Source organism: Natrix helvetica, assembly GCF_964273705.1.
Source record: "Natrix helvetica genome assembly, chromosome: 3".
NCBI lineage: Eukaryota > Metazoa > Chordata > Lepidosauria > Squamata > Natricidae > Natrix > Natrix helvetica.
This window is the reverse complement of record NC_138549.1, coordinates 82,876,149-82,895,166: the sequence shown is the minus strand read 5'-3', so window position 1 is coordinate 82,895,166 and position 19,018 is coordinate 82,876,149. Positions and strand designations below refer to the sequence as shown.

At 41.6% G+C, this 19,018-nt stretch overlaps 1 protein-coding gene across 6 annotated transcripts; it reads left to right on the top strand.

Moving 5' to 3' along the window:
• The first annotated feature begins 3,660 nt into the window (after positions 1-3,660).
• On the top strand, positions 3,661-14,528 carry S1PR1 (sphingosine-1-phosphate receptor 1). 6 transcript variants are annotated; one of them, XM_081946601.1, is made up of 3 exons: positions 5,011-5,256; positions 5,539-5,774; positions 9,781-14,528. In XM_081946601.1, exon 3 carries the CDS (start codon positions 9,925-9,927, stop codon positions 11,062-11,064), a length of 1,140 nt encoding a protein of 379 aa, XP_081802727.1. In that variant the 5' UTR covers positions 5,011-5,256; positions 5,539-5,774; positions 9,781-9,924; the 3' UTR covers positions 11,065-14,528. The 6 variants fall into 6 exon arrangements, with proteins under 6 accessions (XP_081802732.1, XP_081802728.1, XP_081802731.1 ...); XM_081946606.1 differs by lacking the exons at positions 5,011-5,256; positions 5,539-5,774 and adding an exon at positions 3,661-3,681; XM_081946602.1 differs by lacking the exons at positions 5,011-5,256; positions 5,539-5,774 and adding an exon at positions 4,496-4,985.
• The last annotated feature ends 4,490 nt before the right edge of the window (positions 14,529-19,018 follow it).

The following is a 19,018-nucleotide window of genomic DNA, read 5'->3' as shown; positions in this document are numbered from 1 at the left end:
ACAGCAATATCTGGGAAAATTGAATGCTATAAGCTCTACAATCAAGAAAACTGATGACAATTCACTACACATTACATCCCTGTAGTGATTATATCTGCCCCATAGAAATGGAGGCAAAGGTTTATTTCAGATCAAACAAGCTGTCAAAGATGATAATTATGCATTGGCTGATTATATAAAAGCCAAGAACAAGCATTGACCAAGTTAAAAATTGAAATGTAACAAAAAGTGAATATTGAAATAATGGAATGCAAACAATGGTGCTGGCACAGAAAAGCATTAAATGGTCAACCTTTACAAAAGATTGAGTGGAAAGTTAATAAATATAAAATCTGACAATGGCTTACAGCTGGAATATTAAAGAAACTGAAGGCTTACATTTTGACTGCTCAAGAGCAAGCTATTCAAATCAATGCAATCAAGGGCAGAACTGAATCAAATGGTTCCAAGTGCAGGTTATGCAAAGAAGGAGACAAAAAAGTAAATCATATACTCAGCTTGTGCAAGAAGATCACACAAACTGATGATAAACAATGACAATGGAACAATTCACTGGAACAATTGTAAATATTATCAGTAAAGAGAAATTAGTGGGAAGATAAAGTTGAAAAGGTAGTCAAAAATATGCAGGTTAAAATATTGTGGGGTTTCTGGATACAGACTGATATCATATTGAGTCTCAACACACCAGATTTAAATGTGGTTGAAAAGAAAATATTTAGATAATTGATGTGGCAATACCAGGAAATAGTAGAAGACAAAGAATTAGAAAAGATCACAAAGCATCAAAATCTGAAAACTGAAATTGAAAGATCGTGGCATAAACTGGCAGTGGTGGTCCCAATGATTATCGGCACACTGGATGGCATACCAGTAATCTTGGATGGCACTTACAAAATTTGAGTGCCGAAGGCCACATTGCTTGGATCCTCACATATCCCTACATAAATACATTACGTCATACGTTATTGGGAAGAAACGATACATATGAAGGTCAAAACAAAGTAAAGAACTGACAGCTGTCACTTCACCTTCTTATGAGAAGATTACGACAATAAAATAATGTCTGCTCTGACTGATAACAGTTCTTCCACATCTAAAATAGAGGTTTCTTGTATCCACACTGGAAATGAGAGATGCTCAGGGCTGAACTCAGAATAACTTGCCAACAATGCCTGTATTCTCTAACTGACAACATTCAGTCCTTTCCCAGGAAGTTTTTGTGAATGTTGTATACAAGAAAGAACAGCTTGACTATGAATTAAGGAGACAGGATTTCCTCAAGGACACTGTTTGTCTTTTACTTCAAAAGAGAAAAGTGTGGTAGCAACTTTTGTGGCTAACAAATTGTATTAACAAGCATAAAGTTTGGTGAAGCAAACCTCACTTTATCAGATGCACAGTCAATAGATGCATGAGAAGCTAACCAGAACCTGATTTTTGACTACTGTAGACTAGCATGGTTCCTTTCCTACAATGTCTTTAAAAAGCCAATCTGCTGCTCTTATCTCATACTTCGGAACCCAAGTTGCTGAATGGAGATAATCCCCAAAATGCAATGCAAGCACCCCACGCATGTGCCCCCCCCCACGCCCCATTTTTGCTTCCAAGTTGGTGCAGGAGGCTTTCCAGGCCCAAAACGGGCACAGGGGGCCTCGCGCCATGCCCCCATGCCCCATTTTGGCTTGCAGGTTGGTGTGGGCAGCAGAAATGGAGGAGAAAAGTAGGGCGCCCTGGGGGGAGCCTGCGAAGATCTGGGAAGTCCCCTCCCCCCTGCGCATGTGCAGCAGAGACCTAAAGACCAGCTGGTCGGCAGGAGGCGTACATGCATGCATGGTGGAGCTGGGTTGGGGCAACAGCTGGCATGCCCACAAACATGGCTCTGTGTGCCACCTGTGGCACACATGCCATAGGTTCGCCATCACGGGGCTAGGCTTTCCTTTCCCTGACTGCTAACAGAAGGGGGGTCTCCAGTTTAGAGAGATTGAAAGGATGGCAGTATTGCCACATGGCTTAGATGAGCGTGGAGAAACAGGATAAAAACATCTTGAACAGCCTGAATAAGGACTCTAGCATGTCCTAACATGCTGGAGGTGATTCTAGTTCTCAGGAGGTTGCATAAGAGGAAAGAACAGAATATTTTCACAGGAGGAAAGGGAAGTCATACAACAGCCATCTTCCCGGGTTTCAAACCATAAATAACGGTTTGGCTTGGGGAAGGGGAGAATGCCACTGCCTGTTGTCCTGATAAGTTCCCAGCTTGTACTTCAGAAGCAGTATGGCTCATTCATTGAGTTGCTATCTCCTGAAGCTATGCTAAGCCCAAATCATCACGCTATCGCTCGTTATAATTAGAGTTTGTGGAAGAAGCCCATGGATCATGCTAAATCAGTGGTGTCAAACTCAATCGTGTCATGGGCTGGATCATGACATATCATGTTTTTTGTCTTTTCAGAGCCGGGGTGGGCGTGGCCTTCCCGGGCTGTATCCAGCCATGGGCCGCCAGATTAAATGACTGGCCTGTCCTAAATGCATCTGGTTTGAGTTAAGAGTGTGGTAGGAATCCAACCATAACAGCTGGTAAAAATTTTTTTAGGGCTAACCATAGGCCATTGCCAATAGGTGCCCCCTGCATTCCTCACTGGGTACCCCGAGAGCATATCACTGAATTTCTACAATAAAGGAGCTGAATTTTCACAGAAAGATTGTCTTCATTTGTTGCTTAACATGGTGAAATTTGGGATCTCCCACTTATAATTCCACTTATCAAATTGGGATAAACTTCTGCCATGAAGAATCTTTGATCCTGTACATGTGTGTGCCCACCAGGATGCAACATCTACAATGCCTTCTCCCTGGTTTCAGGGGGAAAGGAGGGCTTGTGAAAACACAGAGTCATTTCCTGCAACTTCCCTGTTAAACAACTTGCCTCACAAATAAAATGGTTTATATTGGCTTCATTTATGGCCCGTGGACTGTTATTGTGGTTTCTGGGCAAGCTTTCTATTTCAAAGCCAATTTAGTGAAGTGGCTAAGGTGCTAGCCTAGAAACCAGGACGTAGGGAGTTCTAGTCCTGCCATAGGTACAGAAGCTGGCTGGGTGACTTTGGGGGAGTCATTTTCTCTCAGCCCAATCCACCTCACAGGGTTGTTGTTGAAGACAAAATAGGAGAAGGAAAGCTTATTTAACTTTGCCACCTGGAGTTACTTGTAATAAAGATGGGGATAAAAATCTAATAAATATAGGTAATCCTCCATTTACAACATTTCATTTAATGACCACTGGAAGTTTCAATGGCACTGAAAATGACACGATCATTTTCCACACTTACAACCATTACAACAGTCCCACTGTCATGTGGAAACATCCGGGAGAAGTTCCCAGGGGGGAAAAAAGAGGGTGAGGGAGGGAGAGGGAAATGCGCAAGTGTCAACATTCAGATGCTTGGCAACCGATTCATATTTATGACAGTTGCAGTGTCCAAAGGTCATAAGGTCACCTTGTGACCTTCTGACAAATCAAAGTCAATAGGGAAGCCAAATTGACTTAACAGCCATGTTACTAATTTAACAAGTGCAGTGATTCACTTAACAACTGTGGCAAGAAAGATCGTAAAATGGGCAAAATTCACATTTACATCTTTTTTTTGCTTAGCAACAAAAATGTTGGGCTCAATTGAGGTAAGTCGAGGAATACCTGTAATATAATTGATCTTTTGCAGGGTATTAGGAACAAGGAGGGTATGAGGGGGCTGGTTGTCATTATTTTATCTGCTCCTCTGCTGAGATACATTCAAGTTCCATAGCAAGAGCATGCAAACAAGCAAACATTTGATAAAGTGATTTATCCTGCAGATATTTGGAAAGAGGAATTGTAGTCCTATTAACAGACAGTGGTGCTTAAAAACTGACGAACTCTTGATTTTTCAATATTTCTGTATAAATATTTTGTTATCTATTCTCCACATAAGACTTAAAACTAGATAAAGGAAAATCAATGAAACCAATGAGTCAAAAAATATTATACTGCGCTCTGGATTTCCTCCTAAAGGGACCAAAAAAAGCACCCCCCCACCTATGAGAAATTAAATTTTTGAGGGGCCAATCAGAATAGAGCTGGAAAGGACCTTTGAGGTCTTCTAATCCAACCCCCTGTTCAAGCAGGAGACCCCTACACCATTTCAGACAAGTGACTGTCAGTCTCTTCTTAAAAACCTCCCATGATGAAGCACCCACAACGTCTGAAGGCAAGCTGTCCCACTGGTTCATTGTCCTCAGTGTGAGGAAGTTTCTCCTTAGTTCCAGGTTGCTTCCCTCCTTGGTTAGTTTCCATCCATTGTTTCTTGTGCTGCCTACAGGTAAATAAGTTGGTAAATAAGTTAAACAAGAGAGCAGTTCTTAGCACTTCTTCTCTTCCACTTGTTTGCACTTATTTTCTAGACCGGCTATAAAAAGGAAACAAGGGGGCAAAGCCGGGAGGGAGATGGCAGGAAACTTGGACAAAATCTAGGGAAGCCTCGGGATCCAGCAAACCAGCTTTCCTGCATCCCCTTCCCCCCACGTCGGCGGTTGCCAGGCTCTCTCCCCTCGCGTGCACCCACCCCGCATTAATTCAAAAACACCAGACAAAACTTTGAAAGCGCAACCAGCGGCGAAAGGAAACAGGTGTTAACCCTTCCGCGGCTACGCCCGGCTTAGGAGGTGCTTGGTGAAAATCGGAGCGGCCTCGTGTCCAGGCCGGGCAGAAGGGACAAAACTAAGCCGGAGTGAAAGTCGTCTCGGCCGCGCTCGAGAAATGGGAATTTAGGGAGGGGGAGGAGGGGAAGGGGGAGACCCAGACGACGCTGGGAAGGAAAGCGCTTCCAATGAGCTCGGGAGGCAGCCCCGCTTTTGTTAGGCAAGGGGGGCGACGGGTGGGCCTGGCTCGAGGTGAAGGGTGAGCCATGCAGCCTCCTCCAACGAGAGCGGCGTCCCGGGCGAGCGAGGTAAGAGTTGAGCGACGGATCTCGCGGACTTTTTGCAGGAATCCGGACAGGAGTTATTATTATGATTATTATTTTTGCAAGCGGGAGCGAAGCGCTTCGTTTGCGTTCCGCCTTCCGGGGACGCTTTGAAAGGCGACCGGCAGCAAGGGGGAATCGGTCGGCGAGGGTTTGGAACGCCTCCTTGGGCTGCAAAACTCCGAATCCCTGGGAAATAGTGCCTCGCAGGATGAAGCGTGGAATTTAAGTGGAAGATTTAAGTCGCGGGTACCCGGTACGTGTCCATTGGGCTGGAAGTCCGGGTTTGTTTGGTTGGAATGGACTTCCACAAGGGAGCAGCCTTCACTCTCCGCCTTGACATTTCCCTCTCCCCCTTCCCCCCCTCTTTTTCCTGGGAACTTCCCCCGGATATTTTAATCAGGAATCGGGGCGAAGCGGCGGAAAGGTTTACGTTGTACGAAACCTGTCCCAGCAAACTTTCCTGGAAGAGTCTGCGCGCGCGCGTTGCGAGCCGGGCGAAATTCCCTCTCAACTTTTTTTTTTCTTTTGCTCCTAGCCACTGAACGTGGAGAAGGCGGAGGAGCCTTGCGCTTGAACTACCAGCTAACTTTATGGGGGGCGTCTGATTGGCGAAATCTTTTGCCCCGTTCGCCGGACTCTGCGTAGGGTTGCTGCAGAGAACGAGGTTGCTTAGTAAACATTCGGTCCTGGAAGTTTAATTTGGTGGACTCTACTGGGAATGTTGCTGCCTGGATTCGTGCGCGTAGCGGGGGAATAATAACAGCTGAAAAGGTGGGGGAAAATGTTGAAGCTAACGGGAATGGAAGGTTTGTGTGTGTGAGTGTGTGTGGGGGGAAACAACTCTAACAAGCAATTTACTCCTCTTGTCTGATGGTGATGTAGCTGCTATCAGCCTAGAGAATAGGAGCCGTTGGGTAAAGTCTGTGGGATAGACATGTTCTGGTCTTCAACCAGAATGAATGGCCCCAGAGGTGCCTTGCAGGGATGTTTCCTTGGGTGAAAGTTGCACGTGGATATTTGATGTTATTACAAAACTCTCTTGATTTGCATGCTGTATGCTACCTGGGGATGGAGGAGGAGAGGCAAACTCGGAAGGCAGCAGCCATCGGGTTGCCTCTTCTTCCCGAAGAACAAAAGCTCAGCTCTAGAAGGGATGTTGAAGGAGCATGACTTAAAAGCAGGCTTGTTTTGGATGATCCAAAGATCAGGACTTTATTTCTGCACTAGAGATTGCAGCTTTGCCAGGTTTGGTCTGGAAGTCAGTCCTTCCCCCTCCTTCATTCCGGCTTTTTCTATTAACTTCTGTACCACAAAAGTTTCAATTTTTACACCGGAGGTCTAATCTGTTTTAACAAAACTTGGTTGTAGAAAGTTGGGTTTCAGTCGGCTTGATGACCTGATCGTTCTTAAGAGGTTCTTTCAGTCTGTAAGTTAATTAAATTCCCCTCACAAGTCTTGTGCAGAGGTTTAAAGGAGGACGTTGAGAGGTAGGTATGTCTGCGTTCAGCTGAAGTTCAAAACGAAGTGCTTTGGGTGCATGGTTAGTATCCACACAGGACCTTCCTTGATGTCTTTAAAATATATCTTTAAAAAGTAAATCAGCATATAGTTTAACAAAATGGTTGATGCTTTGGAGAAACGGTGGTGGGTTGGCATGATTCCGATCTGCCTACTAGCCTAATTGTTTGAATGTTTTCTGGGCTTATATGGGTACCCATGTCTCTTGCTTCCTAGAGTGGAGGTTGTGTTGGGAAGGGAATAGCTGGGGAGAGAGGAAACTTCTGCCGCTGGTTCACAGCCCTATTCAGAACAGATGTTCCACATCTGTGGACAGAAAATGGACAAATTTAAATAGTAAAATGTTTGTGGCCTGCCAAACACAGAAATGGCATTTTTCTGTCAAGTTCTGTGGAATAGCTGGATTACCTTACACAGAGCATGATACATGCCATTTTTGTGTTAGGTAACCCAGCTATTTAAGCAGTTAGGTATGATTTACTGTACATATGGCATAAAGGCTGGCGTGGCGTGTGTTCAGAGTCAAAGATTTATATGTGAATTGATCATCTATCAGAAAGTCCAGTGTGTTTCTTTGAAGAATCCACCCCCCCCCCCCCAATTTATCCTGGTTTATAGTGAGGAAAGAATAAGCTGTAAGATCTTCCAACAGAGAGAATGGAACGCAAGTGGTAACTTTCATTCTCTTCTATCCTAAAACATCTGCACCCAGTGAAAGTTTTAACTTTGCTTTCTGTGTTGGACTGATCGGCTATTTTAAATACAGTGTAAACACTATGAATGTTTACTCATATCTTTCCATACACTTTCTTTCATCTAGTAATGCCATGTGCAAACTAATTAAGCTGTTGAAAATGAGCTTCCAAACTACATGCTAGGCTGTAACCCAAAATCACCCCCCCTGCTCCCAATTATAAAAGTTCAAGTGCTTTTCTTTTTGCCCTCTAGGTTTTTGCTGAGTTTATTCCAGAGATCTGAAATTGGTGATGGGGCAATGGGCGAAAAATAGTCCCAACAATTTAATGGTCATCTTTATTTTTAACTGATACAATTAGTCCATTGTTCAAAGATGACCTTTTTCTAAGCCTCTCCTACAAAAGTGAGTCTCTTTGAAGCTTAACTTGCTTCTTTTGTTTATATGGAACCAACCAAAACAATTTTCTTTTCATTACTTCAGCCACCTGAAGAAAGATGTTTCAGGAATTAAAATTGTTTAGGCTGCCATCAGAGACAGGTAACCTAAGGTCTTGAAATTGATGTGTGTTGCACTTGAAGAGCGAGAAAGTTTTCATACTTGGCTAAACAGTGATGTTGAGGTTAGTTTCCCTGGTGTATGGACAGACAGGAATAAGTTGCATTGTGACTTGTAAACTGAAGTTGACGTGGAATTAGGTGGGAACTTCTTGCCTCAGAAATTCTGAGTGATTCCTATTTCCTTTCATTGTTTTCAAACTCTGCCTTTCAAAACTGGGATTTAATTTCATGCGTTTGAATTGTGTTCGGCACTCGGGTTTTTCTGTTCAGCAAAATCAGTGGGGTATCGGAAAAAATTTCATTTGTATGGTCCCGGGTGACTTAAAAACAAAAACAAATTATTACTGTTATGGTTGCAGACTGCCTAATTTGGCTAAGAAGGGAATGCCTGTCTTGAGATGATTTCAGATTGGATGGCTCCAGGGGCATATCCATATGCTTTGCTTGGCAGAAGTACAGAAACAGTTTGCTGTTTCCTACTTGTGGTTTTGGGTTGTTTGTTTTCTTTGACTTCCTAGTTAGGTCTGCACTCCAAGGGTTTCCTGATGGTATCCTATCTAATGATTATCCAGGTCCAGCTAGCTTTGCTTTCTCAAAATCAGCCAAGGATAGCTAGGTGCTGCCACCTGCTGTGATATAATTTAGTCACCATTGTAAAAATCAGAACAATTTGTGGTGTACAGTAGAAATAGAGAGCGGAGCCTCATGATTACAAGTGTTAATGTGTGAGTGTATCCAGTGTCTGGGCTATGACTGCTGCGGTTGTACGTTCTAACACTTAACCTGTGCTATACCATAGAACAGCTTGAAGTGCTCCAAAATCTCCTGGTAGATGGCTGCGTTGACCCTGGTCTTAATGAAGCACAGTGGTCCAAAGTCCTGTTGCTCAGTGGTCCAAAGTCCTCTTTTCTGATGAGAGCAACTTTTGCATCTCGTTTGGAAACCAAGGACCCAGAGTATGGAGGAAGAATGGAGAGGCCAATCAAGCACAGTAATCCCAAAGTCATTGAACCAGTTTTTGGTGCTTTTGGCAAAAGCTGCTCTCATCAGAAAAGAGGACTTTGGACCACTGAGCAACAGGACTTTGGACCACTGTGCTTCATTAAGACCAGGGTCAACGTAGTCGTCTACCAGGATATTTTGGAGCACTTCATGCTTCCTTCCGCAGACGAGCTTTATGGGGATGCTGACTTTATTTTCCAGCTGCCCACACTGCCAAAAGCACCAAAATCTGGTTCAATGACTGTGGGATTACTGTGCTTGATTGGCCAGCAAACTCGCCTGACCTGAACCCCATAGAGAATCTATGGGGCATTGCCAAGAGAAAGATGAGAGCCATGAGACCGAACAATGCAGAAGAACTGAAGGCTGCTATTGAAGCATCCTGGTCTTCCATAACATCTCAGCAGTGCCACAGGCTGATAGCTTCCATGCCACACCGCATTGAGGCAGTAATTGCTGCAAAAGGGGCCCAAACCAAGTACTGAGTACATATGCATGCTTATACTTTTCAGAGGTCCGATATTGTTCTATGTACAATCCTTGTTTTATTGATTGCATGTAATATTCTAATTTTCTGAGATTGTGGATTTGGGGTTTTCATGAGCTGTACATCATAATCATCACAATTATGACAAATCACGGCTTGAACTATCTTGCTTTGCATGTAATGAGTCTTATCTCATATGTTAGTTTCACCTTTTAAGTTGCATTACTGAAATAATGAACTTTTGCACAATATTCTAATTTTTCAAGTTTCACCTGTAAAAGCTATTATTTTTGCAGTACTTGTGTGTAGTTAGTGTACCCAGTCAAATATGGGCAGTGCATAGAATTGAACCAAACCACTGTTTCTTCATAGTCTTTCTTTCTACATAATTAAGACTGCAACACCTTTGTAGCAGTTGATGTTGGGATTTCATCTTATTGGATTTTGAGTTGTGCTGGGTTAAATCAAACACTCTTTAGCTAATTGTCTTTTGCTTTGTCTCCCTTGCTTTTTAAGGGTCCTGGTTTCTGAGGTTACCCAAGAGGAGATACTGGCTGTAGGAACTGCAGACTTCGGACATAGCAGGAGGGGTGACAAGTGACTGTCATTCTACACCACGTCTCACCAGTTGCTTGGAAACCTGCAGTCCAGACTGGAACCATGGACTCTGCCAGGACCCCCCCCATGAAGGTCCGGAACGACATCAGTGACTACCTCAACTACGAAATCATCAGCAGGCATTACAACTACACCGGGAAGCTCAATGAGAATGCTGAAAGTGGGATCAAAGCAACATCGGTGGTCTTCATCATTATCTGTTGTTTCATCATCCTTGAGAACATTTTTGTTCTGCTGACTATTTGGAAAACCAAGAAATTCCACAGGCCGATGTACTACTTTATTGGTAACTTGGCACTCTCAGATTTGCTGGCAGGAGTGGCATACATCTCTAACATCCTTCTGTCCGGCTCCACGACTTACACCCTCACCCCTGCCCAGTGGTTTCTTAGAGAAGGAAGCATGTTCGTGGCTTTGTCTGCTTCAGTCTTCAGCCTGCTGGCTATTGCGATTGAGCGATATATTACCATGTTGAAGATGAAGCTCCATAATGGCAGCAATAGTTTCCGTTCCTTCCTGCTCATCAGTGCCTGTTGGGTCATCTCTGTGATATTAGGGGGTCTCCCTATTATGGGGTGGAATTGCATTGGCTTCCTGGAGAACTGCTCCACCGTGTTGCCTCTTTATCATAAGCATTATATCCTTTTTTGCACCAGTATATTTACTGGTCTCTTATTGGCCGTTGTGATCCTTTACTGTAGGATCTACATCTTGGTAAGGACAAGGAGCCGTAGGCTGACTTTTCGGAAGAATGTGGCCAAAGCAACCCGGAGCTCAGAGAAGTCACTGGCTCTGCTGAAGACAGTGATTATTGTTTTAAGTGTGTTCATTGTCTGCTGGACTCCTTTGTTCATTCTTCTGTTGCTGGACGTGAGATGCAAAGTCAAATCTTGTCCCATCCTCTTCAAGGCTGAATATTTCTTAGTACTAGCAGTTCTGAACTCAGCCACCAATCCGATCATCTACACGCTTACCAACAAGGAGATGAGGAGGGCCTTTTTCAAGATTGTACAGTGCTGTACGTGTCCCACCACAGACTCTGGGGCCAAAGTCAAGAGACCCATCATTGGAGAGATAGAATTCAGCCGAAGCAAATCTGACAATTCCTCCCATCCTCAGAAAGATGAGGGGGATCCTCCAGAAACGATTGTGTCTTCCGGTAATGTCACCTCATCGTCTTAGGAGTTTTGGCAAAATGGAGGCCTGAGCCCTTTGAACGCAGACACGTGGGGGATAGCTCTGCTTGCTCGTCTCCAGATGGAAGGAGGAGAGTGAGAACGAGTTGGTCTGAAGGGGAAATGGAGTACTGATTGGGGTCCAGCTGTTGGCATAAGTCACATGGTGTCCTTTGAAAATATTTCCTCTCTGGGAGAATGTTGTATGTTGGTTTGCCCTGAGGCAACTTAGGGTTGTTAGGAATATTCAAACTCTATACATCTCTGAAAAGTGGACACTTGGATAAGCAGTGCCTTTGAATGGGAGTATGAGTGGGGAAGGAGAGAAATTTCTTCAAATTGTTTCCCTCCCCACTCCCTCCAGGTAAAACTCCCGAACCCCTGAAACAAAGTTCTTGCTGTATTGACAGTCTTCTTCAGTTAACTCCCTTGTCAAGGGAAGCAAATGTGCTAGTATATTCTGAGTAATAGAAAGAGAACTGGGGTGGGATTTTATCTCAAGAGTTGTTCGGTTGCATGTATCCCTTTGGCACTTAATCATCAGTGGAAAGTCAATGGGAATTAGGTGCTGGAGACTGCTATGGGTTACTCCGAGGAACATAGACCCCATATTCCTGGTTGTAGTTGAATTTTCAAGGAATTAGTGAGACTGTGATACATGTGAATTAGTCTGGGGCTGATTGAACTTAATAGATGTGTCATTTGAACCTTTAAAAAAGCTGATAAATATGCTGCTTTCAGTAACGAGTTGCATTTTAATAACTTTAACAGCAGCTTTATATGCACCGTTTTAACCATCAGCCACGTCCCATTTCTGCTCATGGTAATCATAAGAATGTTAAGAACGGTCCTGCTGGAGACCTTAATTTCCTCCAGGCAACTATGTTGTATGACCTCCCTTATCTTAATGTAGGATACATATTTTTCCTTATTCTTCCTCCTGCCCCCCATTGATCAAACAGTTGAACCTGGGGTGCTTGCAAGCAGGAGGTAGAGCCATACCCTTCTACTACTTGTTGGTGTGCAACTAATATTTGGAGATAGGCTGTTCTAACCTATAGCTCTTCAAAATTAATAGCTCTTGATATACCAATTCTCCATAAATTTATTCATTCCTTTTTAAAAACCACTTGCGTTAATGGCCATTGCCCCGTCTTATAATGAATTATACGAGGTTAATTATGTGCTGTGTAACAAAATATTTTCTTTTGTTTTTCTTCTCCTTCCAATCAACTTCTTAGGATGATTTTTCTAAATCCTAATGTTTTTGTGAAGGATGCACATTTCCCCTGTTTTCTTTCTACACAGCACACGAATTTTCCTATTTTCTTTTGCAATGTAAATTGTTCATTCGTGGTGGCAAAGTGGTTAGAACGCAGTATTGCAGGTTAACTCTGCCCACTGCAAGGAGTTTGATCCTGACCGGCTCAAGGTTGACTCAGCCTTTCATCTTTCTGAGGTCAATAAAATGAGGACCCGGAATGTTGGGTGCAATATGCTGACATTGTAAACTGCTTAGAGAGTGCTGTAAAGCACTATGAAGTGATATATAAATCTAAGAGATATTGCTATTCATTTCTGATAATCATCTTCTAAGGAAGATATTGAAAGTCAGTCTCTTTTGTTGCCCTTTCCTACAATTATTCCAGTTGTGTTACACCTTTTTCGAAATTTAGTCAGAAGTGTGCACTACATTTTAAATATAGATGAACCCTTTGGGCAAGGGCATTACAATTTGATGGTTTATTTTAATCCCTAGCATGGATTATTTCTTTCTCATATTGCCATACATTTGGTCAACAACTTTATTAGTTGTCCTCTGGGACCATTTTTTTTCCTGGTTAGTTGGAGGTATGAATATATACATGACTAAGGGGAGGCTTACCTCAATGTGCAACATTTTATGTATTGATTTCTGAGATATAGTTTAGGCTGACAGATGAATCACAGATATTAAGACTTCTGAGAAGGAACAAAGAAATAAGATTGGGCCATTCTGCAACTTCAGCAAATGTCCACGCTTAAAATCCTTGTATAATCATTATTTTTCCTTTCATTTTAAATGGTGTCCACTGACTGCAAATCCATGTCCATTCATGGAAAGTATTATTTGTATTAAATGAATGTATTTTATTACAGCATTAATTGCTATTTTGTGTTTGTGTATGTATGTGTATATTTTAATTTGAGTGAATATAAAATGTAGAGATGCTAATAAGCATAGATGCTATTTTATATCTGGACTGGTTGTCTTCAGTTTTGTGAGAAATTCATGCTTCGTCCCAACCTGGAGGGTCCCCATATTAATTACTTGGGACATACGTTTGTCTTTTCCACTTAAGATCAATCAGTTGCAAAGGAGGATATTGTGGATTTCTGTACTTACAATAGTTTTGTGAAAGAAAGGATTTCTGAAGGTGCTGCTTAGGGTAAAATCAATGAGTGAGTGTCTTTGTGTATGTGTGAGGGATGAACCTCCTAAAATCATCAGAGTTCAGTGGAAGAGGCCGTGTTTTACATCCGGGAGGATCCAAAGTTTAAATTAAAGAAAAAGAAAATGGCAGCATTGTCTCTACTGTTGTGGCTCTTAATCCATCAATATTGCATTATTGAGCTTCATTGTCATATGCAAAGTAGCTGCAGCCCACATACACGTATTGGCTGAATTCATAGGTGGACACTAGAAACAAGATTATTGGCTCTTTTAGTATTATTTTCAGTGCAATTTTTTAAAAAAGATACGTAAAATGTTTCTGACTTGGTTGTACAGTATAGCTTCATTGACCTTTAAATATTAATAAACTGGGATTTTGTATAAACTGCACATTGAGCTATCCTTCCTTTGATGTCATACATGGCTCTGTTGTAGTTTTGACAGGATACTTTAAGAATTCTATGGAAGTACTCATTTCCTTTTTGCATTGAAAGGACAGCTCAGTGTTAATCATTGTATCTATGCATGACATGCATGGATCTATCTACCCTAACAATTTCATTTGTTACAGGCAAACATTACTTTGAAAGTGTTGAATTGTAGGGTTTATCCCAAATATCTTAATATTGGCTCTTAGATCAACAAGCCAAAATTCCAATGAGAATTTCCCAATCTGATCACTTCCAGATGTTCTGGGATACAACTCCCTTCCTAGCCAACTAGCTAGGAATTGTAATATGTCAGACACCAAGCCAGGGAAGGCTGAATGAGAAAAAATAAATTATGATTGCAAGAATAATTTGATTGCAGGTAGGTTACATGGAATAGGATCAAATATTTCTTTTTAAATGCAGTGCTCAACCACTGAGAAACATATTGTTAGAGAAATCTGAAGTGCATGTGTAGGTAAGGGCCCTGAAAATATCTCTATAACTTTTTCACAACTATGTACAAAAACGAAATGTGTTTGTTTTTCTTACATGCATGCATGCCAGCATACTGTCCTATTCAAATTAAGGAATAAAAGAGATAAACAGGGAACTAATATTTCTTACAAGGCTTTATGTTCACTCTCTGGTTAGAATAGTTTTGGGTTTTTTAAAAAAGAAAATAATGCATAGTATTCTCCCTGTGTCCCCCCCCCCCCCACCATATAAAAAAATAAGTTTCAATCCTATTATATCCACTGAACTGGAGGAAGCTTTTATTGAACACATTAGATCTTATTTCTAATCACAAACATATAGGATTTATTGTTAAGCTAAAATCCCTCATTTCCAACCAATGACTGCTGGAGGACACCAAGTTGGGAATGGGTGATTCAGAGGGAACATGAGATTTAGATGGTTCTTCTGTGCCTCATGGTGGTTCTTTATTCCCACCCACCCCACCCACCCTAGATAGTTCCTCAGACTTTATTGAAACTTACAGGATGCAGTTGGGTTACAAAGATAACCTTCACCTTCTTAGGTTGTGTGTCATCTCTCTGTAACATTTTCTGCTGGAAAACTCAGCTGCCTGACAAATGAAAGAAATGTTTTAGGTTGCAGCCTTTTTACTTCCTGAAGGAAATTCCAAAAATGCCCTGAAGACAAAAAACGGAAGAAGGCTGGGATTTCTCTCCATCTGTCTCCTGGTATGGAAGAAATGACTTCATTTGCAATCATTTCCTTTTCTTGGAGAGTGTTTTTGGCAAAGTTTGGAAATGGGAGGTGACTGGTCAGAATACGCAAAATACTAAGATTAATTTCTCAAGCCTAATACCCTTTAGATGTACCATTTCAAGAAATGTTATCCAGTGTTACGTTGTTCGGAGATTCTGGGATTTATATTAGCACATTAGGTTGGAGGTTGGAGGAAGTCGGATTTAGATCTTTTATGGACTGTTTCACTGGTTGTGTTATCACAGGTGACCTTAATATATTTTCATGACATATAGAAGATTGAAAATTCAAGTTGCCCCTTTGTAACCCAGATGCTAACCATTGGCCTTGACACTTTATTTCTCTATAATTTTTTTGAAGTGGTGGTGGGCTTTACAAAGTTTTTCAAAGTGAAGAAAAAGAGAATTATTGAAATTTAGAATTCTTTAAAAACCATTCTTTAATGACCACAACACCATCATTTCAATGGCTTATCTAACATTAAACAAAACAGATACCATTCTAAACTAAGAAAGAGAGAGCGTGTGTTATAAATCTAGGCTACAGAAAAAAAAACATGAGTTCTATTACTCTATGTATAATCATATTTATAATTTCTAATAAATATGGAAGGGAAAAATGAGAATGAATGGAAATGTTTACAGAAATGGGCAGCTTTGTACTCCTGGGCTGTATTTGCACAGCATACGCAATTTCATTTATGAATGAATTCTATTTTTTTAGGTAAACACAATATATTGAATCAAAGCCAGATTTGGATTTGGTGCAAACTCCAAAAATGGGGGGGGGGGTTTACATTGAAAGCTAAAATCACACTGAGTGTGTTTTTATGAATGCAGCTGCTAAGCCTTTAACTAACCTGGTTAAAAGTCATCTGTGCAAATGCATAATGGATAACTGATTGTGCCTCAATTCTGCTAGTAGTTCTTAAGAATTGGCCAGTAGCCTTTTCTATTATTTGCTATCTCCTCCTTTAAAAAAATTGAGAGGTTACACACCAGATTGCCTATACTGTAATACTAAGTATTGGTCCAATTGCATGTGATCTGGAGGTTGGCGAAGAAAGATATAAGGACTACTGCCACATTGCTAAGAATCTTCCAACATCTCAAACTGATTCTCAGCTCAGCTCGCCCAACATCTCAAATTTGTTCTCGGGATGACAGAAGCAAAACAAATGGGATTATCTCTACAAAGAAAATGTCTAATTGAAATAGGTTAGTACTGCTCTATTGGCTGCTGGACAATCTGTAGACACAGTTTGAAATGCTGTTACCAGTTGCCTCTGGAGGGATGGAAAACAAAAAAGAAGAGCCACAGTCTACCACCAGCAGAATCCTGCTGCATCCATTGATGGAATGGAAGACAGCAAGCTGACTAATGTGCTTATTACCTGTCATGTTGGCATTTGCCTGCATGAATGGCAACTTCACACACCAATTGCATCAGTAGGGATGATGTCAGTCACAATTGCTGGCTGATTCTTACTTTGATCCCTTCTATTCAAGGTTTTGTTTTCTAACTACTTGATCTAACATTGAGGTCTTCCTTGGAAAGCCTCTTCCAGATTCTTGGCTAGGGAAAGTGGGTGTTGATAAGAGAGACTATCAACACTTACGGATTTATCTCCCCTCTTCAGCACCACACTGACAGTTTTAACCTCTTGTCCTGAGATCAGTTTTATTTCAATGGTAAACTATTTGGGTTTCATTTAAGTGGGAAGCAAGACATAAATGTTTTAAAGAAATGCATCATTTTGCCTGATTTGTTAGTTTCAGAGTAGAAGTCACTAAATCTTTGCACATTTTAAAGGAAATCTCAAAAAATAAAATATGAGAAATGTATGTTGCTCTTCGTTTCAAGAAATATTTGAAGACGTGTGTAACCATACAAATGGAGTTTGTTTTCTCCAAGCTGCTACAACACATATGATTCCCTGATAAAAAAATAATCTTGCTTTATTTGACATTTCTGGAAGAACTAAGCAGGTAGACTGCTTGTTATTCATATAATCTGGAAAGTAGAGAGAGTTGGCAAATCATTTATCTTCTGACAGTGATAACATGCATTAAGCATTTGTGTTGAATTAAAGGTGGGAACCTCAGGCTTCCTAAAACTCTAGAAAATCGGCACCTCAGCAGTTAGTTTTTAAATGTACAATAAATAGCTTGTCACAGGTTCTTAATCTGAGATAATCCTGATGCTTTAGATTACAATTCCCAGCTATCATGACCATGATGATTCTGGGTTGGAGTTTAACCCCGTGGTTTAGAAAGCATTAGATAGAAGGAAGATAATATCAATTTTTATGTAGAAAGCTGTGTCTTAAGAAGCTTAAGAACATATGTGTCAATTCTTAAGGCCAAAGAATACTTTTGGATCTCTTACATCACATCTCAGTTTTCTGGTTCTTCCTTTTCCTCCTATTGGTGGAATTTCTCTTGGTTCACTCTTTACAAAGGGTGAAGAAAGAGATAGGATACATGTCCTATGCCAATGATAGCTAACCTTTTTGGTGCCGAGTGCTGAAAGCGCAAGCACGTGCATAACCATAATGCAAAGCACCCCCTGCATGCCCTGACCCTCTGCACATGCGCATGTGACCCCTGCACGCGCCCCCCTCCACACATGCACATGTGGTGCCCCTGCATGTGTCCCACCACCACGCATGCATGCACAACCCCTGCATGTGTGCACACCCCTGCGCATACGCACATGATCCCTGTGTATGCACCTACCCCCCATGCATGTGCGCATGTCTCCTGCATAGACCCCTGCACATGCACAGGAGAGACCCGAAAATCAGCTGGCTGGCCGGGGGCATGCACAGATGGTCGGCAGAACTGAGCTGGGGCGACGGCTTACATGCCCGCAGAGAGGGCTCTCGGTGCCATCTGTGACACAAATGCCATAGGTTCGCCATCATGGTCCTATGCAGTTAATAGCACACTGATACATATTGATAGTTCATAATAAATTACTTCCTTGTACTTATGGAATTTTTATTAGAGAATTTTGATGGTTTTATTTAGGGTTTGTTTGTTTTTTAGTTTCAAAACAATTTCTCCTCATACCTCTCTTAGTCTTTATCTGATGGAACACACTTATTTTGGAACTCTGAGAAGAAACAACATAGAACTTTAGAACAGGAATCCTACAACTCTACAGTATTTTATATCTGGGTGAGCTTTCCAGGGAACTGAAGTGATTGCATGGGAACGTGAAAGACCCAAGAGAGATCCTGGGACTGATCTGGCAAACCAATAAGTCTACAGTACTTTCTGTTCTAGACTTTAAGCAGCTTGCAATCCTTCTGCAGTATGACAACTCTAGTGTGAACCCCTCATTGTGCTAACAGACACAGGTCCTTCCTTCTTTCCTTCCTTCCTTCCTTCCTTCCTTCCTTCCTTCCTTCCTTCCTTCCTTCTTTTCCTCCTTCCTTCCTTCTTTCCCTCCCTCCCTCCCTCCCTTCCTTCCTCAGTTTTCTTGGCAACATTTTTGGAAGTGATTTGCCACTGTTTTTTTCCTGAGCTTCATCTCTAATGCAGGACTAAAAGTCTTAAGTTTCTAGCCTTAACAATCACATCAAACTGATTCTGAAATAGAATTTTAGGCTGCATTAACACAACAACTGTTTCCACATCATGAAAACTAATAACTCCTGTGCTTTGGTCAAAGCACATATCAAGGGGCCAGAAAGGATTCTGATACAGTATCATGAAGTGGGTTCAGAAGAAGAAAGCAAGCAGAATCAAAGCATGAGAAAATTAGATTAGATAAGAAAAGTTACGAGAGAAATAGAAGCTTAACTTTCAGAAAAGATAACTGGGGAAAGGATATAATAGGCCTCTTTACAATAAAGA

Coding starts and splice junctions, on each gene's coding strand:
- S1PR1 (XM_081946606.1), top strand. CDS start 9,925: ATGGACTCTGCCAGGACCCCCCCCATGAAGGTCCGGAACGACATCAGT.